This window comes from Bactrocera latifrons, unplaced genomic scaffold (assembly GCF_001853355.1).
Source record: "Bactrocera latifrons isolate USDA-ARS-PBARC rearing strain unplaced genomic scaffold, ASM185335v1 scaffold_94, whole genome shotgun sequence".
NCBI classification, from domain to species: Eukaryota; Metazoa; Arthropoda; class Insecta; order Diptera; family Tephritidae; genus Bactrocera; species Bactrocera latifrons.
Window position 1 is genome coordinate 90,598 of NW_017537645.1, and position 24,440 is coordinate 115,037.

The following is a 24,440-nucleotide window of genomic DNA, read 5'->3' on the forward strand; positions in this document are numbered from 1 at the left end:
AATGCGTTCGCATATCAATAAGTTGTAGATGTGCCCCAGGCAAACTGATAATACCGCCAAGGCCAGCCTGCCCGGATTTACAAAACATTGCGTCTATCAGCCCAACATTCCCTGTAGTAAAGTATGTGATCGTAGAATATTCCAAACATACCGAAAGCTGTTAATACCACATTTTAAAATCAATGTAGACCTTAAAATATAGCATACTATATATATATTTTTTTGTAGTTTTAAACTGTTGTATAAGCATAGATGTGCGCTTGTCTGTATTCTCTAATGTAAAACTGTAATAAATACAAACCAAAACAAAATGTCATCAAACATTGCAAAAGCGATCTCTTTATTTACTATATTTTTGAACTGTTTTATCACAATACCGTGAATTGATATTTTTCGTGCAATATTTAAATTAGTTAGTTGTTCAAAAGTGAAACACGTTTGTTATAAGCTACACTTGTCTACATTTATTGAAATATAGTTTGGTGAAATTTAATTATTATAAGCTTGTTAGAAAAAAAAATACAAGAAATCATTTAAAGTAGAAGTATTCTGCCAGAGATTTGGGTACGTATGTCGGTCGGTACTTGCAAATTAACGCAATATTTTTTTTTTTATTTTGCTGAATGTTCTAAGCTTCAAACACCAATGATCCAGATGCATAGCTAACGCTGGAATCGTTCATATCCTTGCATTGACTGCTCTGGGCATACTTGAGAAATTTAAAGCTCATATTACTGTAGCCTTGATTTTGTAACGCTTTTACCGAGTTCAACATCACACCGATCGGATGACGGCCACAAATTGTATTGTTGTATTTCCGTAGATACTCGGTGAAAGCACTCGGATTTAAGGTCTCGATGATGGCCATACCCTGTTAAGAGAAACTTACTCATTATAAATTATCCACTGCCATCTATCTAATTACTTACGTTCTTGTCAAGCTTCTCAATGGATGAGTGAATTTGACCACACGACCGATCGTAATATGTATAATTGAAGCGATGTCCCCAATGACAGAAGTCCGATGATATCACGAAGAGGTTTTGTGGATCCGTAAAATAGTTTGCTAAGAGATCACCATATAAAGTTTCCTGATCGGGATTCAAAGAACCGACTAAAATTGGCACGATCGTGAACTGATCTTTAAAACTGAAAATTTATTTAATGTAAAATATTATTGCTTTCATTTGAATAAAAAATTAAAAATGTTGCTAATAAACTTACTCCTCCATTACTTTCGCTATATATGGCAAATGCATTTCAATGCTATGTTCATCTTCATCTGTTTTCATGTCCATCCACGAAAAGTGCCCAGTCTTTTCTAATTCTGCATTGACTATGTAATGTATAGGTAAAAAAATATTAGAAACTTGTTACCAAATACTACCCCCTCACTTACTTTGAGTATCAATCGTGAGATCATATAGTGGAGTTTTATACACCTTAGCAGTAGACAAAGCGCAGCCGCGCAGGCGTACATGATGTGATGGACCTAATATGAAAATTCGTTTCCTAAGCAAATATAAATTAAACCTATTAATCACTATTTTCGTCATTGAAGTTAAGCAAACTTACACAACGGCGGGACTGACTTGTCGATAGGCAAAGGCACCACACGCACCACAGTAGGTATAACCCGCATGCCTGCGAAGAGAGTGAATATTTTTTAAACATACATATATGAATTCCGTTACAAGTAAAGTTTTTTACATACGGCGCAATAATTGCACGAGCTGGTCCATGAGAAAGTTCTGCAGCACCCAGCCAGCGATCCAGCTGACGTGACAGCTCCGATCCTATAAAGTCAAATTTTAGAAAATTTTTGTATTTTGTTTACCACTCTTCATTCAAAATAACTGTTATACACAAGCACAATTTTTTTTTGTAAAAAGAAACCATGGAATAAATGTTTACTTTGCTTAGCAACGCGTTTGTTTATATCTTGTTTCTTTGAAAATAAAATTAAAAAAATATATGTATATTTAGCATTAAATTTATGGAGAAAAAATAATCAACATATAATAACACTACTAAATAAAAAATAAAAAATGACTGACGGCGATAATTCCAATGCACTTTACGATATTATACGGAAGGAACTGAATTTGATTATTAATGAAAATAGGTAAAATTATTGAGAACTGCAACCCCCAAGGCGCGTTTGTAGAAACAAATTGTTTTAACTTCATTTTAGTCCACCACAACCAGATGATTCTAAGAAGGCTATGAAACTTAATGAAGGCACACATTCACAGCTACAAAAGACATCTGAGGCTGTGTATGATGGTGATATCATCACGAAGACTCCAACTCCAGCGGAACATTTGTCAACTATGCTTTCTAGCAATATTTTGCATCTACCTACCAATGAATCTCAAAGTGCAATTATTGACACCGACCTACAAAAGATGCGTTACGATTTACAACAAAGTTACGAGCTTTTTCAGACTATGGGCGAACGATTCCAATCTATCAATTTTAGTTCACTTAAAAATCGCATTAAAGATATGAATCTTAGTAAACAAGATCGTACAGCAAAGTTAAACGAAGAAATGAAGGATGTGCTAGAGAAACATTATAATAATAATACACTGAATAGTTTGACAGCTGAAATGGGTGAAAAATTCCAAAATCATCCTGGCGAATTCGGAAATATACCGGAATTGAGTGAATTTTTCCAAACTTGCTCGCAGTTACAACATGGTTTAGAGCAACTAAAGCGTCAACGTAATTCCGTTAGTGAAATGACAAAACGCCTTTCCAATGCTACAGAAGCCTCATTTACACGTATAGACCATATTTATAACATAATGAATTCTACACATTCAGGACAAATCCAAAACCTCCAAGAATATCAACAAAATTCCTAGCTTAGATCTAATTTGCTTCCAAATATTTTGGTACATGTTTAGTTCAAAAATTCTAGTTGATCTATACCGATTATTTCTTTAAGGCTTAGAGAAGTACCATATACATAGGTTGAAGAAATATATTTGCACTCTGACTTGTATATATATGTATGTAATGTGTGTGCACACTTTGCTAGGATATTTCCATTTGCCCCATGCATTGTTTAACTTATCAGATATACGTAAAAATAACTTCTGTCATATTAATGTATGTTTCCGAACAATCAAGATGAAGCTGACTCATCTGCTTAGCAATTAGACATTTATCTATAAAACTGATTATTCTACTGATACAATGATAGCATACACCAATAATAAAATATTTGCTCAATGTTTACCTAAGTTTGTGTACCAGCTTCCAGAATGGGTTGCTTTTCTGACTGTAGACATTTTTACAAACACACTTTCTTGAATTTCTTTACTATAAATTTACACTATATCACTTTATTTATTTCAATAATAGTTGATAGTGAGTAAAGTGCTTTAAACGAATTCCTTGTATGTGCTGCACAGTCAGATGTGAAAACCTAATAACAGTTTATTTTCGTTGTCTTTGATAAAAGGGACAACCGATTGCATTGGGTAAAGGAGAGTTCACAAAAGAGTTACGATTCACAATTAAGCTTTTTAAAAATAATAGTATATGAAAAAATATTTAGTTAAAACAAAATGCAATATTGTGCTTTTTGTATATAAGCAAAGTCAAATATAAATAACTTAGTTTTTACTTGTTATTCTGAAAAATTCAGCTAGGAGGACAGGAAATATAGCAATAATGCATTCAAGCAGATTGCCCATAAACTCGTAGGCAGGAACGGGTGAAATAACGTACTTCCATTTTTAGTCGAAATGAGAATTCAGTTAGTTTTGTAAAATACTACAAGTACACAGTATTGCCTTTATTTCCAGTAGTATTTTTGAACGAAATCAGGGGGTCCTATTAAATAATATTAAAAAAATTGCTTTCCCAAGTTTGTGTGAACAAACTCCTCGATGCAGCTCTGGTGAATTGAAATGCCGCATGGCAGCGTGTACTAAAATCATTCGTAGTTTGTTAGAATTCGCTGGAGTTCGATAGTTGCTTATATTCACAGGTCTTGGCGTGCACTGCATTTTTTCTATATATTCTATTGATAATAAATTAAATTTCTTGTGATACATTGGTAAAGAAAAGGTGTGTACATTTTGAGGTGTTTTCTTATTAAGTTTATTGAAAGGTTCAAATTTGTTGTAAAAAGCATTTGTGAGTACGCTTCGAACTAGTGAAAACTGAAAATCGGCAACAGCAACGAATCAACTGTCATTGCGGCGATTCAGTTTTCATTCGTTCGCGTATGAAGTTTGTGCGAAATGCACTATCGCGTCATTTATGTACTAAAATTAAAGATAACAAGAAGAAGCACAGTCAGCAAAGAATCGCCGTGTTCTCCACAATTTTCCGCCATTTTGAAAGCTACGAGTGTAAAATTTAGTGATTCGTCAGAAAACGCGTTGCTTATAAAAATTGGTAAAATTGCTGGAAAACGTACATATAATAAATAAAATAAGTGTAAATTGTTAGTGAAACAGCCAAGGAAGTGTTTGTGAATAAAAAGTAGTTGTTTAAACATTGTGTTTGCTCGATTTGTTCGAGGAAAATTTTATGTTCTGTACAAGCGAAAAGGGCTAACCAACGCAGAAAAAAGCAAGCCTACTACAAGTGAGCGAGTAGCACCCCAAAATCCACGGTCTGCCGCCGCGGCCATAAACTTAAAAGGCAATACTTTGAAAAATATGGTTTATAACTTGTTACAAATTTAAATTTGACGTGCCTATCGCAGGAAATAAAATTGAAAGTTGTCGCGCAGTCATAGTTCGTTTCGTTCCCAGACCTTGTCAACGTCGCAGAACACATTTAAGTCGGTCAATACATACATAGTGACCATTCAACAAATCGTTCGTGAATTTTTGTCCCTTTAAAATAGTGAAAACTGTTACTGGTAAGCCTTGCTCAATAGTCAAAATTATATTTGTAGATATGTTGGATGATTAATACAAAGAAGTGCTTTTTGTTTCAGTTTTGAAAAATAATAGTTTTTGTGTTGCGGAAACGGTATAGTCACTACTTATTAGTTAAATGCATTATAAGCCCACGTTAACTAGTGTTTTTCAATAAAGATAATAAATTTAAGTTTTTCTTGACAAGCTGGTGGCTAAATGCTTCGCACCAGCCATAAGCCGCCTCCTATTCACACTTGCACGCCGTGCAGAAAAAGAAAGTAACGAGTTGTAAAGTGAAATAGAAAAAAGAAACAAAAATCTGATAATTTTAACGAGTGTAGATGGCGCGAGCTAATAACTAGTGCAAGTATGGCGGCGAATATTGTTGACACATTTTTAACAATTTCTTTATGCTCCAAAATAACATAAATAACTAAAGCACCAAACACCACTGAACTAAACATTTATTCTTATATAAAATGTATTTGTTCAACGAAATTTTATCAATTGTGAAGTGATCTTTGTATGATTGATTTTTCAAGTCGTTGTTTTTTTTTTGTTTTTGGCAGGTTCGTTTGCCCTCCAACATTTGTTCGCAGATTTTACAATTTATGGCGTCTGCTTAGAAAGCAAAGCCTATGTAGATAGTTATTTTGCGTTTTTATTTTATGAAGAAAATGCAATGAAAATTTTGTTATCTGTATAAATCTTGAAAGAATTAAAGTACAAAGGAAATATATAGTTACATACGCGAATACAAATGTCTATTCTGAAAAAATGATATGATAAATATGTAAATAAAAATGCGGTATGCAGTATGTGGATGGCAGCGTTTGCAACAATGTTTTTGGTTTGTTTTAAATTAAAAATAGATTTTTTTCATAACACATTTTCTAGAGAGTTTGACAGTATTTGAGGATTTTTTGAATGTAGTGGAATAAGTAAATATAAAAATGGCAAATCTACATACAAATCTCTGTGTAGAACTAGTGTGAACATGCGTTTGCATATTTGATATACATATGTATGTATGTCCGTATACAAACCCAAGCCTGATCAAAATATTTGTATTGTCAGCAAATTAATTGGAATTAACATGAATTCTCAGTGTCAAATCCGCGTATGTTTATTGTACAGTAATTTTATTCCCACCATAATAGAGTTTATTGAGCTGCAAATTCTTTTCTTCTGAATATATGCATACATAGTATATAATATATGGAATTGACATGGTGTCAACTTTATTAATTATTTTGAAATACGCATATACATAAAAAAATGTTTGCAAAAAATGGTGACTAGGAATTTTCAATAAACACATAACTACATTAATACGGGCACGTTTTTATATTATGTTATGAGGGCTTGTTCCCGTGATAAGTTATATATGATATAACAAAATATTTTACATATTGTATGCACATTAATTTGTCTTATATTTGAATGATATTTAAATATGTTATTAATGAAATAACAAAAAATAGAGTTTATCGCATAAGAATTAAGTTATATATTTGGTAAATGTTCTTAAATATTTGAAACTATACTTAAATAGGTATAAAAAATGTAGCGGACATTGATATTACACGCTGCATTTGTCTAAAAGCAATTTTTGACGGTTATTGTCACCTACGCAACACTTAGCTAATGTACATTGAACATACATACATATAAAAAAGATAAAATAAAAGAAACATATGAACGCAATGAACAAGTATTAAAAATCGACAGTCATATTTCTGAGAAGTTATAAAACCAACTGCTGCATGTGTATGTACACATTTGCCATTTGTAAATATACATATATTTTAGCGGGTTGTCTGTTCGAACAACGCACAATGCATCCGCCATTAAGCTACTTCAATTTCCCCACTGACCTGTCTGACTTACGGTCATTCAATTACGAGCACGCACACTATTCCCTTGTCATTGAGACGAAAAGAGGTTTATCTGCCGTTGCATACAGCACGTTTTGTGGAGTCACATGTTTTTGTGACTTAAGTTGCCGATAGCGACGTGAAGTTCGTTACATTTGACAAACGTAGCAAGAGCAGTTGTAGAAATGCAACCAGTTCGTAGCAATAGCTTCAGTGGCTTGTTTTGCATAAATTGTTGCATTTCAGTGTGACTAATCAAATAAAGCGTTAAACGTTTCTAGTACCATTATAACTCGTACCATGTTTGTTGCTACGGGTTTATTCGTTGATTGCGCATAGGTTAAACACTGGAATATCTGTCAGACACACTATATTATACCACTTTAGTTTGCACCAAATACAAAAGAACAACTTATAAAATAGAACTAAAAGTTGTTAAAATAATTATAAATAAAATAAAAAGTTTTGTTTTTTAAATATTGTTAATAATATTTAAATGATTTTAGTGCCAATTTACTATTGTTACTGATATATTTTTTTCTTTACTAAGGCCTAAGTATAATCATGTTTTATATGGGGAGGATGACGAAACGAACAATCCAACAGGCAGGCAGTCAGGCAGACAACTATCTTTTTGATTTTATGGTATTGCTAAGTGAAAAGAGAGTTAGAAAATAGCCTATATTGTTTGTTTGCTCCGTTTATACACATAAGCAACATGAGAGGGAAAGGTACAACTTTATAAATACCAATCTTTATAGGGTTATTTTTTCATTTCAGTTTTTAGTCTTTTTTTAAGAACTAATGGCAATCGAAACCGGTTTTTTGCATTTGTAGAATTTCAATTGTGTTTCTACATAGCTTAACTTACTGATAATCAACCAATGGAAGTGAATGTTTATCGGCTCAGTTTGTTGCCATATTTTCAATAAGCGCTTACATATGTACATACGTCGGCATGCACATTAAAATGTGCTATGCACTTAAGATCATTAATACGCGCTTATGTCGGGTACATAAATTAGCTTTTTTTAATTTTGTATAACTATAGATTTGAATAGATATAGATATCGTAGTTTATATTGGTAATTTTACCGTTTTGCTTTTGAGTAGTAGAATGTATTCGTGTTAATTTCACTTGTATTTTCAACTGTATATGATTCTCATCCCAATGCTTAAGCGATTATATATGTATATACAAAGTACCTGGAACCATGTCACGTTTTAATGGTAATATAATTTAATCTTTTATGAAATCATTGACTTATTTTTATATCTATCCTGAACAGTCCGCCTGTCTGTATATACGCGAACTCTCTCAGATCTTGTATGGGAAACTTTTTTATTCAGCAAGATACCTTCACTAAATTTTTCGTTGTTAATTCCTAAGCCAATCTTTGTACAAAGTTTTCAGATTCGACCTCTATAGCATATTAGGGCCATTAATCAAAATGCAGACCTTGTATGGAAAACTGTTGTAAAGATTATTATAACTTCGGTGCAACGTTTTTCTTGTCTAATTTGTTGAATATCTCAGACATATATATTTTTTAATACAAATATTAATTTTTATTAAATAATAAATTATCAATTTTATATCACTAATTCAATATTTTGGAAATATAAATCCGTCCAAATTCGTCTCAGTCATTCTCAATCTATAAAGTATATTCCTAAACAGGTACATACGTTTGTATGTAAATATATTGTAAATACTCAGACCTTTATTCTGTCGTCTATGATCGTTTGGAATATTTTGCTTTCGCCCGTCATCAAATTGTTCAACACAAAAACAGCAAGAACAAATCCTAATCTTATCATTCGTCAGAAACTGAATAGCTGCCTATGTAGCCTTCATATAAACGTTCATATCTTCATATGCTTTTACATATATACATATGTCCGTATACACGTATTTATGTACATAATTGTGCGAACTCGTAATCAAATGCTAGCTGCACCTAAAGGGTATGTTGATGGAGAGGGACAGCAGGTGTTAATGATTTCACAATTGCGCGCTATATATTTCAGCTGCCTGAAATAGAATTTCATTTTCAGTCTTATCTTTGAAAGCACCGCATTTTGTATTCTACACATATGCATATACATGATTATGTTTGTTGTATTATTTATTTCTGTGCTTTTCATATTTGTACAGTAGAGCTATAGCTACAGTGGTCAATTGAATGTATTAGTAAAACATGCATTGGTTTGAAGTACGCATATAACGTGCAGATATTGTGAACCTGAACATACCCAAATGTATGTATATACATACAATCTAACGGTCACTACTCGTGGATATATGTACATATGTATGTACTTTTGTTTCTGTTTTGCAATAAGTCACCGACAACACAAAAATTTAAAACAGAATTCTGTCGTTACAACAACAACAAGAATTTAAGCTTGGTTTAAAGAAGTATATACATATCAAAATACCGGCATACCGTTTGCATTATTTCATATTTAACTGATAAGAATTTTATTCTAATCCCACGTACATGTGAACCCAGTATAAATGCATGTATGTATGTTTTATAGCTATATTCTTTAAATAGGTACAATTGTAATTGAAAATCTTCGAGGTTATTTGCATTTTCCTAAAACTAATTTGAGTTCGTGTTTGACCCTTTACCGCTACATCCTCAGCAATTGATAGAAAGTGATCAAGTTGAAGGTTATCATACAAGTGCTAAACTAAGATATCTTTGTTTTTGTAAATACTGAATAGAAGACTGGAATCCATTGAGCGTTATTTCTTTTCACTAAATATAACTTAACTGAATTATGTATTAATCGTGTGTCCTCGATTACCTCGTTTACATTCTGAATTTATACATATATATTGATTTATAAAAAAAAACAATAATTGGTAAGAATAGAAGGAAATAATTTTAAACACAATTTGAAATGAAAATTGTTGTCAGGAGTGATTTCAATGGTTTCCCAGTATTCTTCAAACATTCCAGTGGGATAATGGTTTTCATCCAACGGAAATCGGTTTGTTAGCTTTTTCTAGCCAAGTTGTTCAATACAAAGAATCAGAAGATTGATCAGTTTATATGGCAGTTTATGTTGTATATTTGTTTAATCTGAATCATTTTTTTGTAGAGATAGTAACGCTGCGTTGAACAATAATCTACTGAAATTGAAGAATGCATGCAATGAGTCTATGCATGACACCCCCACCTCTTTGCATGACATGCCAACCCCACTCATCTAACACCCCTTCCATATTGGTCCGACTACGTCGAAACAGCAAGTTTCCTGGACCTCCCGTTAGATGACTTCGACGACAACCTGGATATCCCTTACCATCCTAACAGGGATTGATATGCCGTCAAAACAACAACAATAATAAATATGTACAACAAATGAACCGTTCCCATTTCAATCGGGTCTAGCTAACCGGAATGAATTCAGATTTTTATCTAGGCAAAGACCGTTAACTCGGCTCCATTCCACTTCAATTCCACTAATCATAAAAATAATTTCATCGCAAAACGCATACCTGCTATTATAAACTTCAGTTTTTTATTACTTTATTGTAAAGTTTTGAATGAAAATTATTAAATATATGTATATATCAGACTTTCTGTCAGCTCGGCAGCCATGTTTCTGAAATGTTTTATGCTGCTACAATAATAACCACAACAAATTTTAACGATAAATTTTAATTAACATTTTTTAGGTAAAATGGATAACTCAACATGAATGAAATGAAGTTATTATGTATGAAGGACCCACATTTTTATTAAATTGTAATTGTTGTGCTAGTTGAAATATCTGAGAAAATCTGCGTCGTATAATTTTACGCTTTACGTAGCTGAACTGAAGTGGAAAAGGAAGTGCAAGATACAAACGATTGCGCTTAGTTGGAAAACTGAAAAATTGCAATTCATCACATTTCTTTTTTAAGGTCAAAGTTTTATATTATTTATAGAGGTAAGTATCGCTGACTTATTACTAAAGTCTGTTATAATCAAAACATTTTGATTATGATTTCATAATTTAAATTCTTTCTTTTTTTTAATGCAGGAAGAGTGTATTTGACACACAAACATATTAACATAGACTTGGAAAACTAAAACGTAGTTTTAAATAAAAAATACGGCAGTAACACACAATGGATAAAAATATGATGTTACCGAAGCGTTCACGCTTAGACGCGAAGGGCACATTCGCCAATGGTCCGTTGCAGGCACGTCCATTGGTTGCGTTACTTGATGGACGTGACTGTTCAATTGAAATGCCTATATTGAAAGATGTGGCCACAGTGGCCTTCTGCGACGCACAAAGTACATCCGAGATTCATGAAAAGGTAAAATTGTAGTTAGATTACGTAATTTGAAAGTTTGTATCTAATATAAATTCAATCCAAAATAGGTTCTAAATGAAGCTGTCGGCGCACTAATGTGGCATACTATAATCCTTACAAAAGAGGATTTGGAAAAATTCAAAACATTACGTATTATAGTGCGGATTGGTAGCGGTACGGACAATATCGATGTGAAAGCAGCGGGTGAACTGGGTATTGCCGTTTGTAATGTACCGGGTTATGGTGTTGAGGAAGTCGCAGATACAACAATGTGTTTGATATTGAATTTGTATCGAAGGACCTATTGGCTGGCGAATATGGTGCGCGAAGGCAAAAAATTCACTGGTCCTGAACAAGTTCGAGAAGCAGCGCATGTATGTTAAATATTTTGAAAAGTAACAAACATTTTTTAAAATAAAAAAATTTCATAAATTGTTTGCAGGGTTGCGCAAGGATTCGAGGCGATACCTTAGGACTTGTGGGACTTGGTCGCATTGGCAGCGCTGTCGCTTTGCGAGCAAAAGCATTTGGCTTTAATGTTATATTTTACGACCCCTATCTTCCGGATGGTATCGATAAATCGCTTGGCCTAACTCGTGTCTACACCCTACAAGATTTGCTGTTTCAATCAGATTGTGTGTCGTTGCATTGTACACTCAACGAACACAACCACCACTTAATTAACGAATTCACAATTAAACAGGTATGAAACAATTCCTTAATTAAAAAAGAAATCAATATACAAGAGTGGTATACTAATTAGCACATGAGAGGCACATGGGAATTAAAATTAACAAAGAAAAAATTAAAATACCGAAAAGGAATTGAAATATAGGTATGGAGTAACATTTCTTAAATAATGTTCGTGGGTAACAAAGCAGTAATTAAAAGAAAAAACATAATGGAAGCTTAAAAAATCGATATAATGTGAAATCTATTTTGAAGCAGCTTGGTAAAGAAATTGACATCCAATTAAATCTAAACCAACACTTTTTTTTTTTACTTTTTGACAGATCTGATGGTCCCTAAATATTTACATAGGTATCCTATCCATTTTGGGAATTGACGGATGAACATCTTGGCATGGATGACCCTAATCCCGACTAGATGTCATAGGGAATTTTTTTAAAGAACAGCCTATAAATCGTGCATTTTTTCGGCCTCAGTGCCATGATTTGCCTTATTATTATTGTCCACAGATATTCAATTTGATTCACGGCCTTCCTCGTATATTTCGGGGCCAAATCTTTATTTAGAGCGTCTCACATAAGTTCTCCCATCTATTCCGTGTAAGTTGTAATTAGTTTCGTCACTCCAAGCTACAGTCCTTCTCTCCCAAAGGAGAGAACCTCCGTGCAATCCAACAAATTCTTAAGCCGCTAAACTTCAGATCATGGGAAAGAGGCAAAAAAAAAATTATTATTGACAACATACAATGCAATCGGCCGACCGGTTGCAGACGAAGAAGCTTCAGACACGTCAGAACGCTTCCCGCGGACTATAAGAAAATCAGTTTCGAAAAGGTCAGATCTTGGAACTTTGGAAGTTCGCGCCAGTCGTTTCGTCTTTTCGCAAAACGGAGATTCCAAGCGGAGACAGGTCCTTGGAGTGGAGGTCTTCCTCTTCTTCTGCTGAGTATTTTCGTCTAAATTACCCTATTTATTATGCTGGTTCTCTTTCCTAAAATACCATGTATGCTCAATTTTCAAACAGAGCTATGGAAATATACAAGGCTGTGCTAATTAGTGTGCCACCGGTGTATTTATCTTATTATTTTGATCATTTGCATTAATTTTGTGTTATTATTAAAACAGATGAGACCTGGTGCATTTTTGGTAAACACAGCACGAGGCGGACTGGTCGATGACGAGACCTTGGCTTTGGCTCTGAAACAAGGCAGAATAAGAGCTGCAGCTTTAGATGTGCACGAAAACGAGCCCTACAATGTATTCCAAGTAAGCCTCTAATTGCCAATTTATGCATAACTAGATAATTTATTCTTAGTATGTATATTTGGCAATATAAACAATTACTAATAAAACTTTATTTTTTCCAGGGAGCCCTTAAAGATGCTCCAAATCTTATATGTACACCACATGCAGCCTTCTTCAGCGATGCATCCGCAACTGAGTTGCGAGAAATGGCAGCAACGGAGATACGACGGGCAATAGTCGGCAATATTCCAGACGTCTTAAGGAATTGTGTTAATAAGGAATATTTCTTGCGAACACCAGCTGTGGCTGCTGCTGCTGCAGCTGCGGCAGTGTATTCAGAAGGTAAACTACAAATATTATCAAATCCAGAAAAGTGAAAGTAATATTTTAAACTAAACGTAACTTTAATAATTACCAAGAAAACAAAAAGAGGAAATAGAAGAGAAACAAGCGCGAAAACTGAATATAAAGCAAACAGGTTTAAATATAATTAAATTTAAATAAAAAACACCACAAAAATAGAGTTAAAATATAAATATTGAGTGTAATAAACCTGCAAACTAAAAACAGAGCATAATACAGTATATTTAAAAAGATGCAAAGAATATAAAACCACAAACACAAAACAGTAATTCATAATAAGGACTATTTAAGAATCTAATATAAATGCGAATCTGCAAAACAAAAAAAGTAAAATAAAACAAAAAACACAATTAGGATTAGTGCATAGGATCACAATACCAACAAAAAAGAAAAAGCAAAATAATATAAGCATATAGTAACAAGTCAAAAAAAGAGATAAAAATGCAATGCACATAATATAGCGAGAGAGGAAAAGAAATGAATTTCTTGAGACAAATTTAATTAGGTTTACAACAGCAGCGCATCAGTAGCGGAGCATATACATACATATGTTTCAATTTCCTTAATAATAAAAAAGTCATGCAGTTGTACAATACATGAGCTTAATAATGTGTGTACATATGTACAATATGTACATAGTTGTATTTATGTCCAAACTCATTTACCCTCGTTCATTAGCATACGCGCTCTATATGTATACATACATACAGTTTAAAAACATAAAAAATAAAATAAAAATATATACATATATTGAAAAATCAATGGCGGCAGTGAAGTTTGTTGCAAGAAATCCAAACATACAAAAACATACATACACGACGGTTTGGTTAGACTACTCTTGATTTACACAATGGATTATTTGCTTTAACTTTTCAATGCGCAGTTCATTCAAACATATTTTATGATTCTTATCATCTGCACTTTATACATAGTCTGTGACTGTTTTCGTCATCTAGCACACTGAACTGCTGACCTTGTATTTATACGCATTAGGGCTTTCGAAATTCCATTATTTTCTATTATTCAGTATGTATCTGCATATTTGCATCAAAAAGTGAAGTTGTATGAATGTAGATGATTTTTATAAAATTTTTTTCTAATTTCGCTAAAATGTGTCACGACGTAACTGTTTGTATATATTTTGTTTTTCTGGTTTTTTCTTCAATACTTGCAAAATTAACTCTTATTTCTTTATTTACTTGTTTATATGCACACCAGGTCAATGAATTTCTAACATTTCTTATCAAATCCACCCTCTTGTCAATTGATAATTTTCTTTATGCTTGTTTTGTGTTCTTTATAAATTTGGTCAACTAAGTGCTAAAAATAGTATGTATTTCAAAGAATACGTTTTTGAAATTAAAAGTCTTGGAAAAAAAATATAAAATTTTCCTAAAGAGCTATTAAGCGCACCGTCCGTGTTAAATATTAGTGTTATCTGAATACCACATTTTTGCACTATGTTTCAGCACCGTTTTCTTATGAATTCTATTGTGTTTTATTAAATTCATTTGCTGTTTTTAAATATTTCTTATTGTTTTCATATTGTTTTATTCCAAACTTTTTTGAATTTATGTTCTATACTGTAATTTTCCCTTCTTTGCGTTAGGTTAGAATTTTCTCATTTTTGTCAGTTCAAAGGGCAGACGAAATACATTTTGCTTCTTTGACATTTTTGTATATTGCAATATGAAGAAAGTGCAACCATAAAAATGGTTCCAAACAAGATGGTAATGTTTCCTCTTCAAAGAATTCGTCAGTAAAACAAATAATAATAATTTTTAAAAAGCAAGCAAAATATTTGAAAGCATTCATGAAATTTCCTTGTGATATACAAAATCTTTAACAATCTAATAATAAACTTAAAAGTGAACGACAACTACACATCAAAACATAATTATACATCCACTTGGCATCCAATCGAACTCGAATATTGGGTGCCTGTTGGTGTGATTTAAGAGATAAGTTCGTTAAATGTAAACAGGACATAATGCTAAAGTATTTTGTGTGTTAATGGATGTTAATTGTAAGAGTGTGTCTTATTCATTATTGTAAAGCAAACAATCGTTTATAAATCATAGAAGAGGAATGAAGAAGTTATTTCTCTATTTTGTAAGCAGTTATACCATATCTGTGCACATACTGACTACTTAACATTTTATATTCATTTTATGTACATTTTATAATTAAAGCAAGCAAAAATTTACTGACTTTCAAAAATCAAATAAAACTGTAGTTGTTAGTATAACTATAACCTCAAACAATTATTTTTACATGAACGTAATATATATATATATATATTAAAAAATCATTGGTTTGTTTCTTCTTGTAATTATAATTAAGTTTGGATGGTTTTAAGCTTTGTCTAAACAACTTGCAATAAGAAAAATGAAAATCTGCTCTTTAAATGATCTCATCATCCTTGTTTATTTCTAACTATTAAAATATACATACCTGTATGGTGCATATATCAAAAACGTATGTAATACAGCGAACAGTTCAAAATTGATTTGCCTAAATTCTAACCAAAACAAAAAAAAAAAAAAAGCAGTTGCCGTTTTGGATGCGAAATAATTAAGCTAAAAGTGTGTAACAAACAACAAAGAAAATATATATGATAGGAAATATTTGCGATCAAACCGTTGCTATAAACTGTTACATAGCTGATATTCTTCTTTAATACCACAACAACAATGACAAACAATAGACGCGCGGAATAAAACAAACAAACAAATAAATGAATGAACATTAGCAACAACATGAAGGACGATGAGAAAAGATATAACAAAAATTTTAACATCTAACCTAACAAACTTAAAATATACTAAAAAAGAATAGATTATGTACATTTAAAATACTTTAAATTTAATAATATTAATTTAGAGATACGATTATATAAAAGTAAAAATAAAGTAAATAATAAAAATATAAAATCGATTTATAAGTTCAGAAAAGAAAATAGTATGTAGTTTTATGATTAAAAATATTAGCATGCTGAACAATGCAAACACAGACACGCACGTAAATTTATCGTGTGAAAATGTGTGCGAACGTTTCGTTTATTATTTTCTTCGCAGCTGTATTCGTTCATGATATGAAAACGCTGTGGGAAAGTGTAATGAACTTAAATTACTGTTAATTAAATCACACGAAATATATAGTTGTATTATTTTCCAAGCATTTTAGTTGTCACATAAAGTAACTGCAACACAGAAAGGGTGTTAACGTATCTCTGCGCTTTCTTAAGTGTGAAATATTTTTACGCTTGTAACATAAGCTTATGTATACATGAAACTATATGTGTGCGTATGCTGTATAAATACAAAGAAACTAACATAGAAACCACATTAAATGCTTAAATGTCCTTCCGCATCTATTTCTGTAGTAATCAAATCAAAAATTGCAATTAGTTATGTAATATTGATACGAGGCACACATTTCCACATTTGACTTTCACTGTCTTGATTCTCAGTCAGAATTATTTTTATTATAAATTCCAAATATTTACCATGAAATATAAATTGTAGCTTAAAAAGTAGGGATAGTTTGCACAAATCAATCGAAAATAATGCGCGCAGGCGCCAGTGCAAGTTCAAATAGGTGGTGAACGTGCAAAATACAACATAACAGATTTTTCGCTATGCCCTTAATTTTATACTTTGTCGTAAACATAGATTCAGATTCACTAGAAAGCTGTAAATTATTTGTTATAAAGAACAAAGTCTGGAAATGTGAGTGTTGTCAGCGACGTGTCGCCATTCGCCCAGCTGCAGCTACTTGCATACAACGACCACAACCATCACCACTGCAATCACATCTACATCTACTGTTAATTGCAAAGGAATATGTATACTGAGCACCCACTCCTACATTGCAAATTCAAAAAACAAAAAAAAAAAAAAAAAAATATATATAAATAAAAAAAAAAAAAAAAAAAAAAAAAAAAAAAAAAAAAATATATATAAATAAAAAAAAAAACTAATGCAAAAGAAATTATACATACATTAATATATTATAATAAGTATATGAGACACATAAAAGTATAAGTTTAAATAAGGAAGAGTAAAGATTGAAGTTAAAACAACAGATTAAAATGATCATAAGATTAAATGGTCAAGGCAATGATGCAAAAGAAAGTAAAATGAGATGAAAACTGTTATTTTGTATTGTATAAATATTTTTAATAACTGTGAAAGCTAAATAAAATTAAACTTTTCCAGAGAAACAAAAAACAAAACAAAAATAAACTAAATTCTAAAAACAAACGCGCTAAACTCTTTTCTTTAAGCATAATTTCTTGGATATACTTGTACATAGTCAACATAGCTTCGAATTGTCGGCTTTTGTCGGTTGCATTTAGTTTTCGCAAACAAATTAATACCATTGAGTCTCTTATGTTGTTAGAGTTATTTCCTTTTTTTGTTATTGCGAAGGTATTTGAAATTTTCTGGGATGATGGAATCATTAAGCGAGAGCAAAATTTTGTATATATAAATGAAATAGAAAATTTTATGCAAAAAAAAATGTTATATAAAAAGTTTTATATATAAACTACATTAACAAAAAAAAAAAAAAGAAAACGAATGCTGCAAATGAAAGTCAGTAAATTTATTACAGCTAAATATAGATCACTTAGGTTAGAAACTAGATTTACATACGAAACTTATTGACCACCAAGTACTTAACTATATCGGCTTTAGCTGCAATATATGCAATTCCAAAGAAAATGGAATTTGTGAATTGTAGCACAACATGAAAAATTCCTTTCTCATTCACTTACACCTACAGTTTGTTTTGTGCAGCATATTCGTTTCCATCAATCCCACGAATTTCAAAATATTGTACTAAAATAGTTACAGTTACAATTCGCAGCGTGCTTGTATATTTTGGAGAGTGGCGAATCGAAAAAACGAGTGGCATAAGTAATTAGTGATAGAATAATAGCACAGAAAGTAAAAAGTGTTCATCATTCTTACACTTCGAAGAAGACTATAAACTAATTAATATAGGTTTTCATGTATGAATTGATTTGTATGTGAGTTAGTATTAATTTTCAAAACTTTTATGCAATATGGTGCAATTTTAAACGATTGGCATATTTTCAAAGTTTTGGTGTGCCTGTAGTACTGCGTACAGCATATAGCTGCCATACAAATTGAATGATAAAGATTAAGTTCCTCTATGAAAATCTTTTTATTTAACTAGATGAATTTAGCACTTAATAATTATTAAATTTCGGAAAAAAATTGGAACGCAACACTAAGGCATATACGTATGTACATACATAGCTGCCATTCAAACGGATCGATTAAAATCAAGATAAATAAAAGATACAGATCTTTTTATACCTTATATGCTATAAGAAATGCTCCTGTGGGAGTATTATAGCTTACGTTTATTCTAAGATGAAGTTTTTGTTGATTTTTTTGTCAATGAGTGGCTATACGCAGAAAGTTTCGAATGCCTTCAAAAAAACTTAGTAAGATATAGTTCGTCAAATAGTTGAGTATGCTTTTTAGCTCTTACACATGCAAAATTTTACTTTTCAAGTACTATTCTTACCTTTTTGGCTAAGCTTTGTTTAGATATATGCATTTAGGATTGACATTTCTTTAATGTTTACGTTTTAAGTCTAATTTTGTTTAGATGGGGTGTTTAAAAATTTTTTCGGCAGCAATGAAAAACAGCTTTTCATCGTGGTAACTAAAACAGCAATAGGACATGCAATGTATACATACATATAGTACGTATTATGATCTTAGCGATATTAGCCATTGATCATAGCCATATGGCCGTGCAGCGGAGTTGGATCTACGTCAACGGTGGGATTGGGTTGCCATCCAGGCATAGACTGACATCACAACAGCCATTCATATTAAAGCATTGACAATAGTGTTTTATGCTACTACAAGCACAACAACAACAACAACCGCATAAAAATATAATAATTAACATTGAATAAACCTTTTAAACGCCGAAATCATTGTCATTGCTTTCTATAACTGTTTGTATGATAATCTATTTCTCTTTAGGACACATTTTGAGCAAAATACATACAAAGAAATTTTACAAACTTCACTTTAAGTTAATTCCCATAGACACACAAACGTACTTACGTACATATGTATGAACTTTCAAATTGAGCAAATTGTATAATGCATTATGTCAAACAAAAAACCGCTGCATTTATAGATAGATAGTAGAGATAAAATTGTAGTTCTTATAGTTCTGATGCTGCAAGTATTTCAAATATTAACGATGTTACTATGCTATATGCTACATATATGTATGTATACAAACAAACAGGATTAAATGGCGGATATTATGCAACGAGCGGACTGCAACAGGCCCACAGTACCACACATGATGCACCGCACAGTGCAGCTGGTAGTGCACTTATCGTTCCACCGCCGCCGTCGGTAGTGAATCCGTCGCCAGTTCCTACGGTGCCGTCGGTGCATATACCACCGCAAGTTGGATTACAACATGGACTTGTGAGTAGTAAATCGGTAGGTATAGATACATATGTGTTGCTGTTGTTGTTGTTTGTGTTATTGCTGTTGATTTATGTCGTTGTTGTTGTTGTTAGTGTTAGCATTGTTTAGTGCAGTAGATTTGTTAGTTAGTAAATGATCTCTCTGGCTTTCCAGCCCTACTTATCGGCATAATCACTTAGTATATTCATATTTCTATATGGATGTTTATTTCATATGTATATGCAAATGAAACATACCGTATTTGTGTAATTTCAGAACTTTTTCGATTGCTCTGCTTTCTATAGGTTTCTAAACAATTGCAGTTTGTTGTTTGTTTAACTAGTAAAAGTTGTTTAAATTTGTTATTATCATCAGTTCGTTGATATATGTACCTTGTTGTTGTTAGTTTTTATTTGGTTGATCGAATACGTAATATTAGCTTTAAATTTCTAATTGAAGTATTTAGCTCTATGTAAATATGTACGTTTGTCTATTTTTATGGGTTTTGAAATGTGTGTGTCGAATACAATAAATAATACATATTCATTGCTATATCGCCTTTGTTAAAAAGCCTGATAATCTTGATAATGTATAATTGACACATTTGATTATTATTGATTGACATATTGTTACGCCTATTAAAATAATTGAAATTTTATACCGAATAATTATTCGTATTTTTTTAATAATTGAAAAGTACTAAATAATTCTAGCTACTTATTTAAAAATATATAATTTTTAATTTCAAGTTTAAAGCTATAAAAATTTAGTTTCAAAATTTATTTTCTGACGAATTCTTGCTTGTATTTTGTTTTTTTTTTGCACTGAAGTTGTTCAATGATGTGAAAATTACAAAAATAGGTTTTATTATTCAGTATTATTACTAAATAATTAACAAGTGTCTTGTCGAATTTGTTTAATTTTATTAAAAACATTACAGCATTTTCCATTTATTGTAAATTCTTTTTGTAATATTTGGGGGCATTCATATGAAAGCATTATTCTATAATAATAATATGGTTCTGCATATGTACAATGTTGCAAATAATGCATTAAAAATTTAGTTAAAATTTGTTTATTTTGTAATGCCAAAATACTTAATTAAAAAAATTTTTAAATTTTTTATCCCAAATAGCGGATCAAACAAGTTTTGAGTCACATATAACGGATTTAAAAATAATAAATATCTCAAAAAAATCGGATTAAGAACTTCTTTTATTTTAATGCCAATCCCAAAAATGGAATTGAAAATTAAATTTTTAATCATAATTTTGTAAATTGAAATACTAACTTTGAATATGTACAATAAAGTTTTATTCAAATTTGCTTTTTGCGAATTAATTTGAAATTTGTAGAATATCTGTTATATACATATGTTATAATGTATGCGATATATAATCAGAAATTATTTCAAGAGTGTTTAAACTCTTCCAAGTAATATTTTGTTTTACGTTCTTCAGCTCATAAAAGCCAAGACTTAAGCAATAAGTCTTCATTAAACATTATTAATTAAAATTTTTTTGACATCCGTCTCGCAAAGCCCAAGTCTTTGAAACTGTTGCTACAAAAAAACATGGATTCTTTTGGAGATTAAAATTTCAACAAGTATTTGCTGAAAACGAATTAAGTTTTTATACCGAATAATTCGTTGAAATACCTTAATAGCTGCCACTTCTGTTTGAAAGACACTTCAGTGGTATGACAGTTTAAAACAACAATTACTCGAGAGCTTCCAACAGAAGACTTCGTTTACAATCTTCCTTTTAAGCTTCGATCTATCCATGAAATAGCTCACACCTTTTAAATCAATAATTTTCACTCTTTATGTAATGATTCTATTAAATAATTAAAGTAAAATTATTAAAAAAAAAAAAAAATATTAATTCAAAAAAATAGTTTTTTTTATATATTCGTAAATTACTATCAACTGATTGAAAATAGTACGAGTGTAGGGAACTATAAAAACAAAGAAAATAAATAACATAATAAAAAATAAACAACATATTTAAAGTATTATATTTGAAAGTCAAACACTATAAGAACGTTTCGTCAAAAATACCCATAATATTATATACAGAATGTACATAACTAATTTGACATTGCGTTTTATTGAAATTGAGAGTTCATCTATTATATTTTCAACAATAAAATTAATTTATTTTAACATTTTCATTTCTTGACTTACATTTTTTGTTGTTATTTTTCTGTTATAATTGAATTATCGCAATTATATTATGAACAACATTATGCTACTAACATTTAACAATTGAAAAATATAAAATTTATTTTCTCTTTTTCTTGCAGCCCCTGAATGCACCAGACCCTAATAACCATCTTTCGTCTGCTTCTAACATACCAGAGCCATCAGAGGTCCAATAGTTCAAAAGCGCCAACATCTGTGAGTGGACTCAATAAGCTAATATAAATAGAAAACAACACATACAACCAGCAAGCAAACAACCAGAAATCGTTTAAACGGAAACGCAAATTGACCTGAAAATAATTTAAATGCAAAAAAAGAAAAACAAAAAAATGCAAACAATAAATTGCCGCGACTAATTTTCAAAAATGATATATTTTATGAACACCGGGCAGCAGAAAGAAGTCTAGACGTGATGTAAAATTTTAAACCAAGAAGCAAATATTTTAAGATTAATTATGGCATAATTATACATAGGAAAGGAAGGAAGCGTTCTAGCCGATGCTATATCGTTGTTACGTAACGCGAACGCATTGAGATCCAAGGTTAGCACTTAGTACGCAAATACAGGCAGCATATTGAAATAATTACATAATTTAAATGAAAGGATGCGGAAAACAGCAAAAAAAAGAAATGAAAAAAATTTTAACTTGATCCGTCACAACATTTGGTTAAAATTTTAAAGGTAAAAATGTATTCGCTTCTGTGAGTGAAACATAAAATATACGGTATATTTCTTTGTAGGAGTATATTACACTTTAAACACGCTTATTCGCTCTACAATACTTAAAAAACATATTCAAACAAATATAAATTAATTGAATAAATGAATAATTCAGAGTGAAGTACAACTAAATATAAACAAGATGTATAAGTATCATGCTCATTATAAATGTTTAGTTAATCAAATAAAAGTTGTCTTACATAATAATACTCCTTTAGATTTGCAATTAAGTTAAGTTACTTATGAAATTCAGTTAAATAGTTTTATCTACATTGATTTAAAAAGTATATATACAATATGCGAGAGCAGATTGCATTACCAACGAGTAGATGTTATAAAATAGGCTTCAAACAACACGCTTAAGAATTGTGAAATAATTTAATTCTGATAATTTTTCCGAACGTTGCATAAGCGTTAAAGATATGCGGACGGCAGTTGGATACACTGTAGTGATGCTCTTCGAATGCACTTTTGCACATATTCCTTAAAATATTCAAATAATAACTAATCCTTAACAGCGATGATCCCCTTTAGAGTGTGCTTAATACAACGAATTTTTTGTACTGTTTTCTAATTTTGCTTATAAGAGTATGTATATGTATGTATCCCACCTAATTGGCCTCAAACTGAATTAAATGATTAGCTTCTCTGCAGATGAATAAATAAAACGTTTGCATAAAGAGTATTTCTTCTATGCTGATTTTTAATTAATTTATTAGTAATTCTGGAAACTGTATCTAACCTATAAATGCGGTAATCGCTCAACTTTTAATGTGCGCGTTTTTTTTAAGGATTGGAGTTGTTTAAAGGTGCTTCAGGCAAAAAGCTCATTGTATTTTCTTCTCCAAAATGAATTTCCATATATCATACTCAGTTCATATTTAAACTGCAAAACAGCTAAATATTTCTATTAGAAAAGATAATTACAACAATTAAACCTACTGCCGCCTGGTCAATGCAACTAATCGCGTGCTATGCGCTCACTCAATAGTTAAATTGTCCACACAATTGTAAAGGAAACTGTTTTCCACTTATAAATTGCAAGAAAATATTTGAAAATAGTTTAAAAGTTGTAAAATCGAATGCGTTGTTATCAACTATTGGCCCCTTTTCCTTATGATTCGCATTATCGTATGTGTCTTTATGGCAATAATGGCAAACTTCCATTAAATTTCTAATTTTTTTTTATTTCTTTCTTTGAATTTATAATTTTGAGCTATCTAACGTCTTGCAAAACAAGATTCACAAAGCAGTACACGGATAGATCGATTCTGGTATTGTATCTATAAATATGTAGATTTAATTTTAAGTACCCATACACCATAATATGAACAAGCAAGTAAAACACCATACATACAACACTGGAACATACACGCATACATATAGACATCATTGATTTAATTTGATTTACAAATATAAATGAATTATTGTACGAGCGTAAGTCACCTTAATACTATAATACCTACTATAAAAATAATTGTTTTTATTTTTATTTTTGGTAAATTTCTATGTTTAAAATAAAAATTAAAACTTTTAACTATAAAATCAATTTAAAAATTCTGGTACTATTAAGGTATTGATAATTACAAATAAAAAGGCAAACAATTAAATTTTTCGAAGCGTAATAATTTCTCGGGAGTAAATCGATTTGTATGC

General features: G+C 31.1%; 3 protein-coding genes across 8 annotated transcripts; 2 read left to right on the top strand and 1 right to left on the bottom strand.

The window, feature by feature from the left end:
- Window positions 1-311: 311 nt before the first annotated feature.
- Window positions 312-3,299, bottom strand: LOC108977695 (protein MEMO1). Its single transcript, XM_018947529.1, has 7 exons — window positions 3,248-3,299; window positions 1,715-1,796; window positions 1,576-1,644; window positions 1,400-1,512; window positions 1,225-1,336; window positions 930-1,149; window positions 312-871 (listed from the first exon to the last, which is right to left on the bottom strand). Exons 1-7 carry the CDS (start codon window positions 3,297-3,299, stop codon window positions 629-631), a joined length of 891 nt encoding a protein of 296 aa, XP_018803074.1. The 3' UTR covers window positions 312-628.
- On the top strand, window positions 1,958-3,251 carry LOC108977696. Its single transcript, XM_018947530.1, has 2 exons — window positions 1,958-2,125; window positions 2,195-3,251. Exons 1-2 carry the CDS (start codon window positions 2,049-2,051, stop codon window positions 2,868-2,870), a joined length of 753 nt encoding a protein of 250 aa, XP_018803075.1. The 5' UTR covers window positions 1,958-2,048; the 3' UTR covers window positions 2,871-3,251.
- Window positions 3,300-3,945: 646 nt separating the features above from the next.
- Window positions 3,946-23,469, top strand: LOC108977694 (C-terminal-binding protein). 6 transcript variants are annotated; one of them, XR_001994060.1, is made up of 11 exons: window positions 3,948-4,083; window positions 4,296-4,888; window positions 10,461-10,714; window positions 10,808-11,090; window positions 11,156-11,461; window positions 11,530-11,790; window positions 12,902-13,042; window positions 13,144-13,363; window positions 19,691-19,893; window positions 22,165-22,477; window positions 22,538-23,469. XR_001994060.1 is itself a non-coding variant. In XM_018947526.1 (10 exons), the coding sequence occupies exons 4-10, from the start codon at window positions 10,896-10,898 to the stop codon at window positions 22,237-22,239; spliced, it is 1,392 nt and encodes a 463-aa protein (XP_018803071.1). In that variant the 5' UTR covers window positions 3,946-4,083; window positions 4,296-4,888; window positions 10,461-10,714; window positions 10,808-10,895; the 3' UTR covers window positions 22,240-23,469. The 6 variants fall into 6 exon arrangements, 5 of the variants coding, with proteins under 5 accessions (XP_018803071.1, XP_018803068.1, XP_018803072.1 ...); XM_018947526.1 differs by having other exon boundaries at window positions 3,946-4,083; window positions 12,902-13,033; window positions 22,165-23,469; XM_018947523.1 differs by having other exon boundaries at window positions 22,165-23,469.
- Window positions 23,470-24,440: the final 971 nt, after the last annotated feature.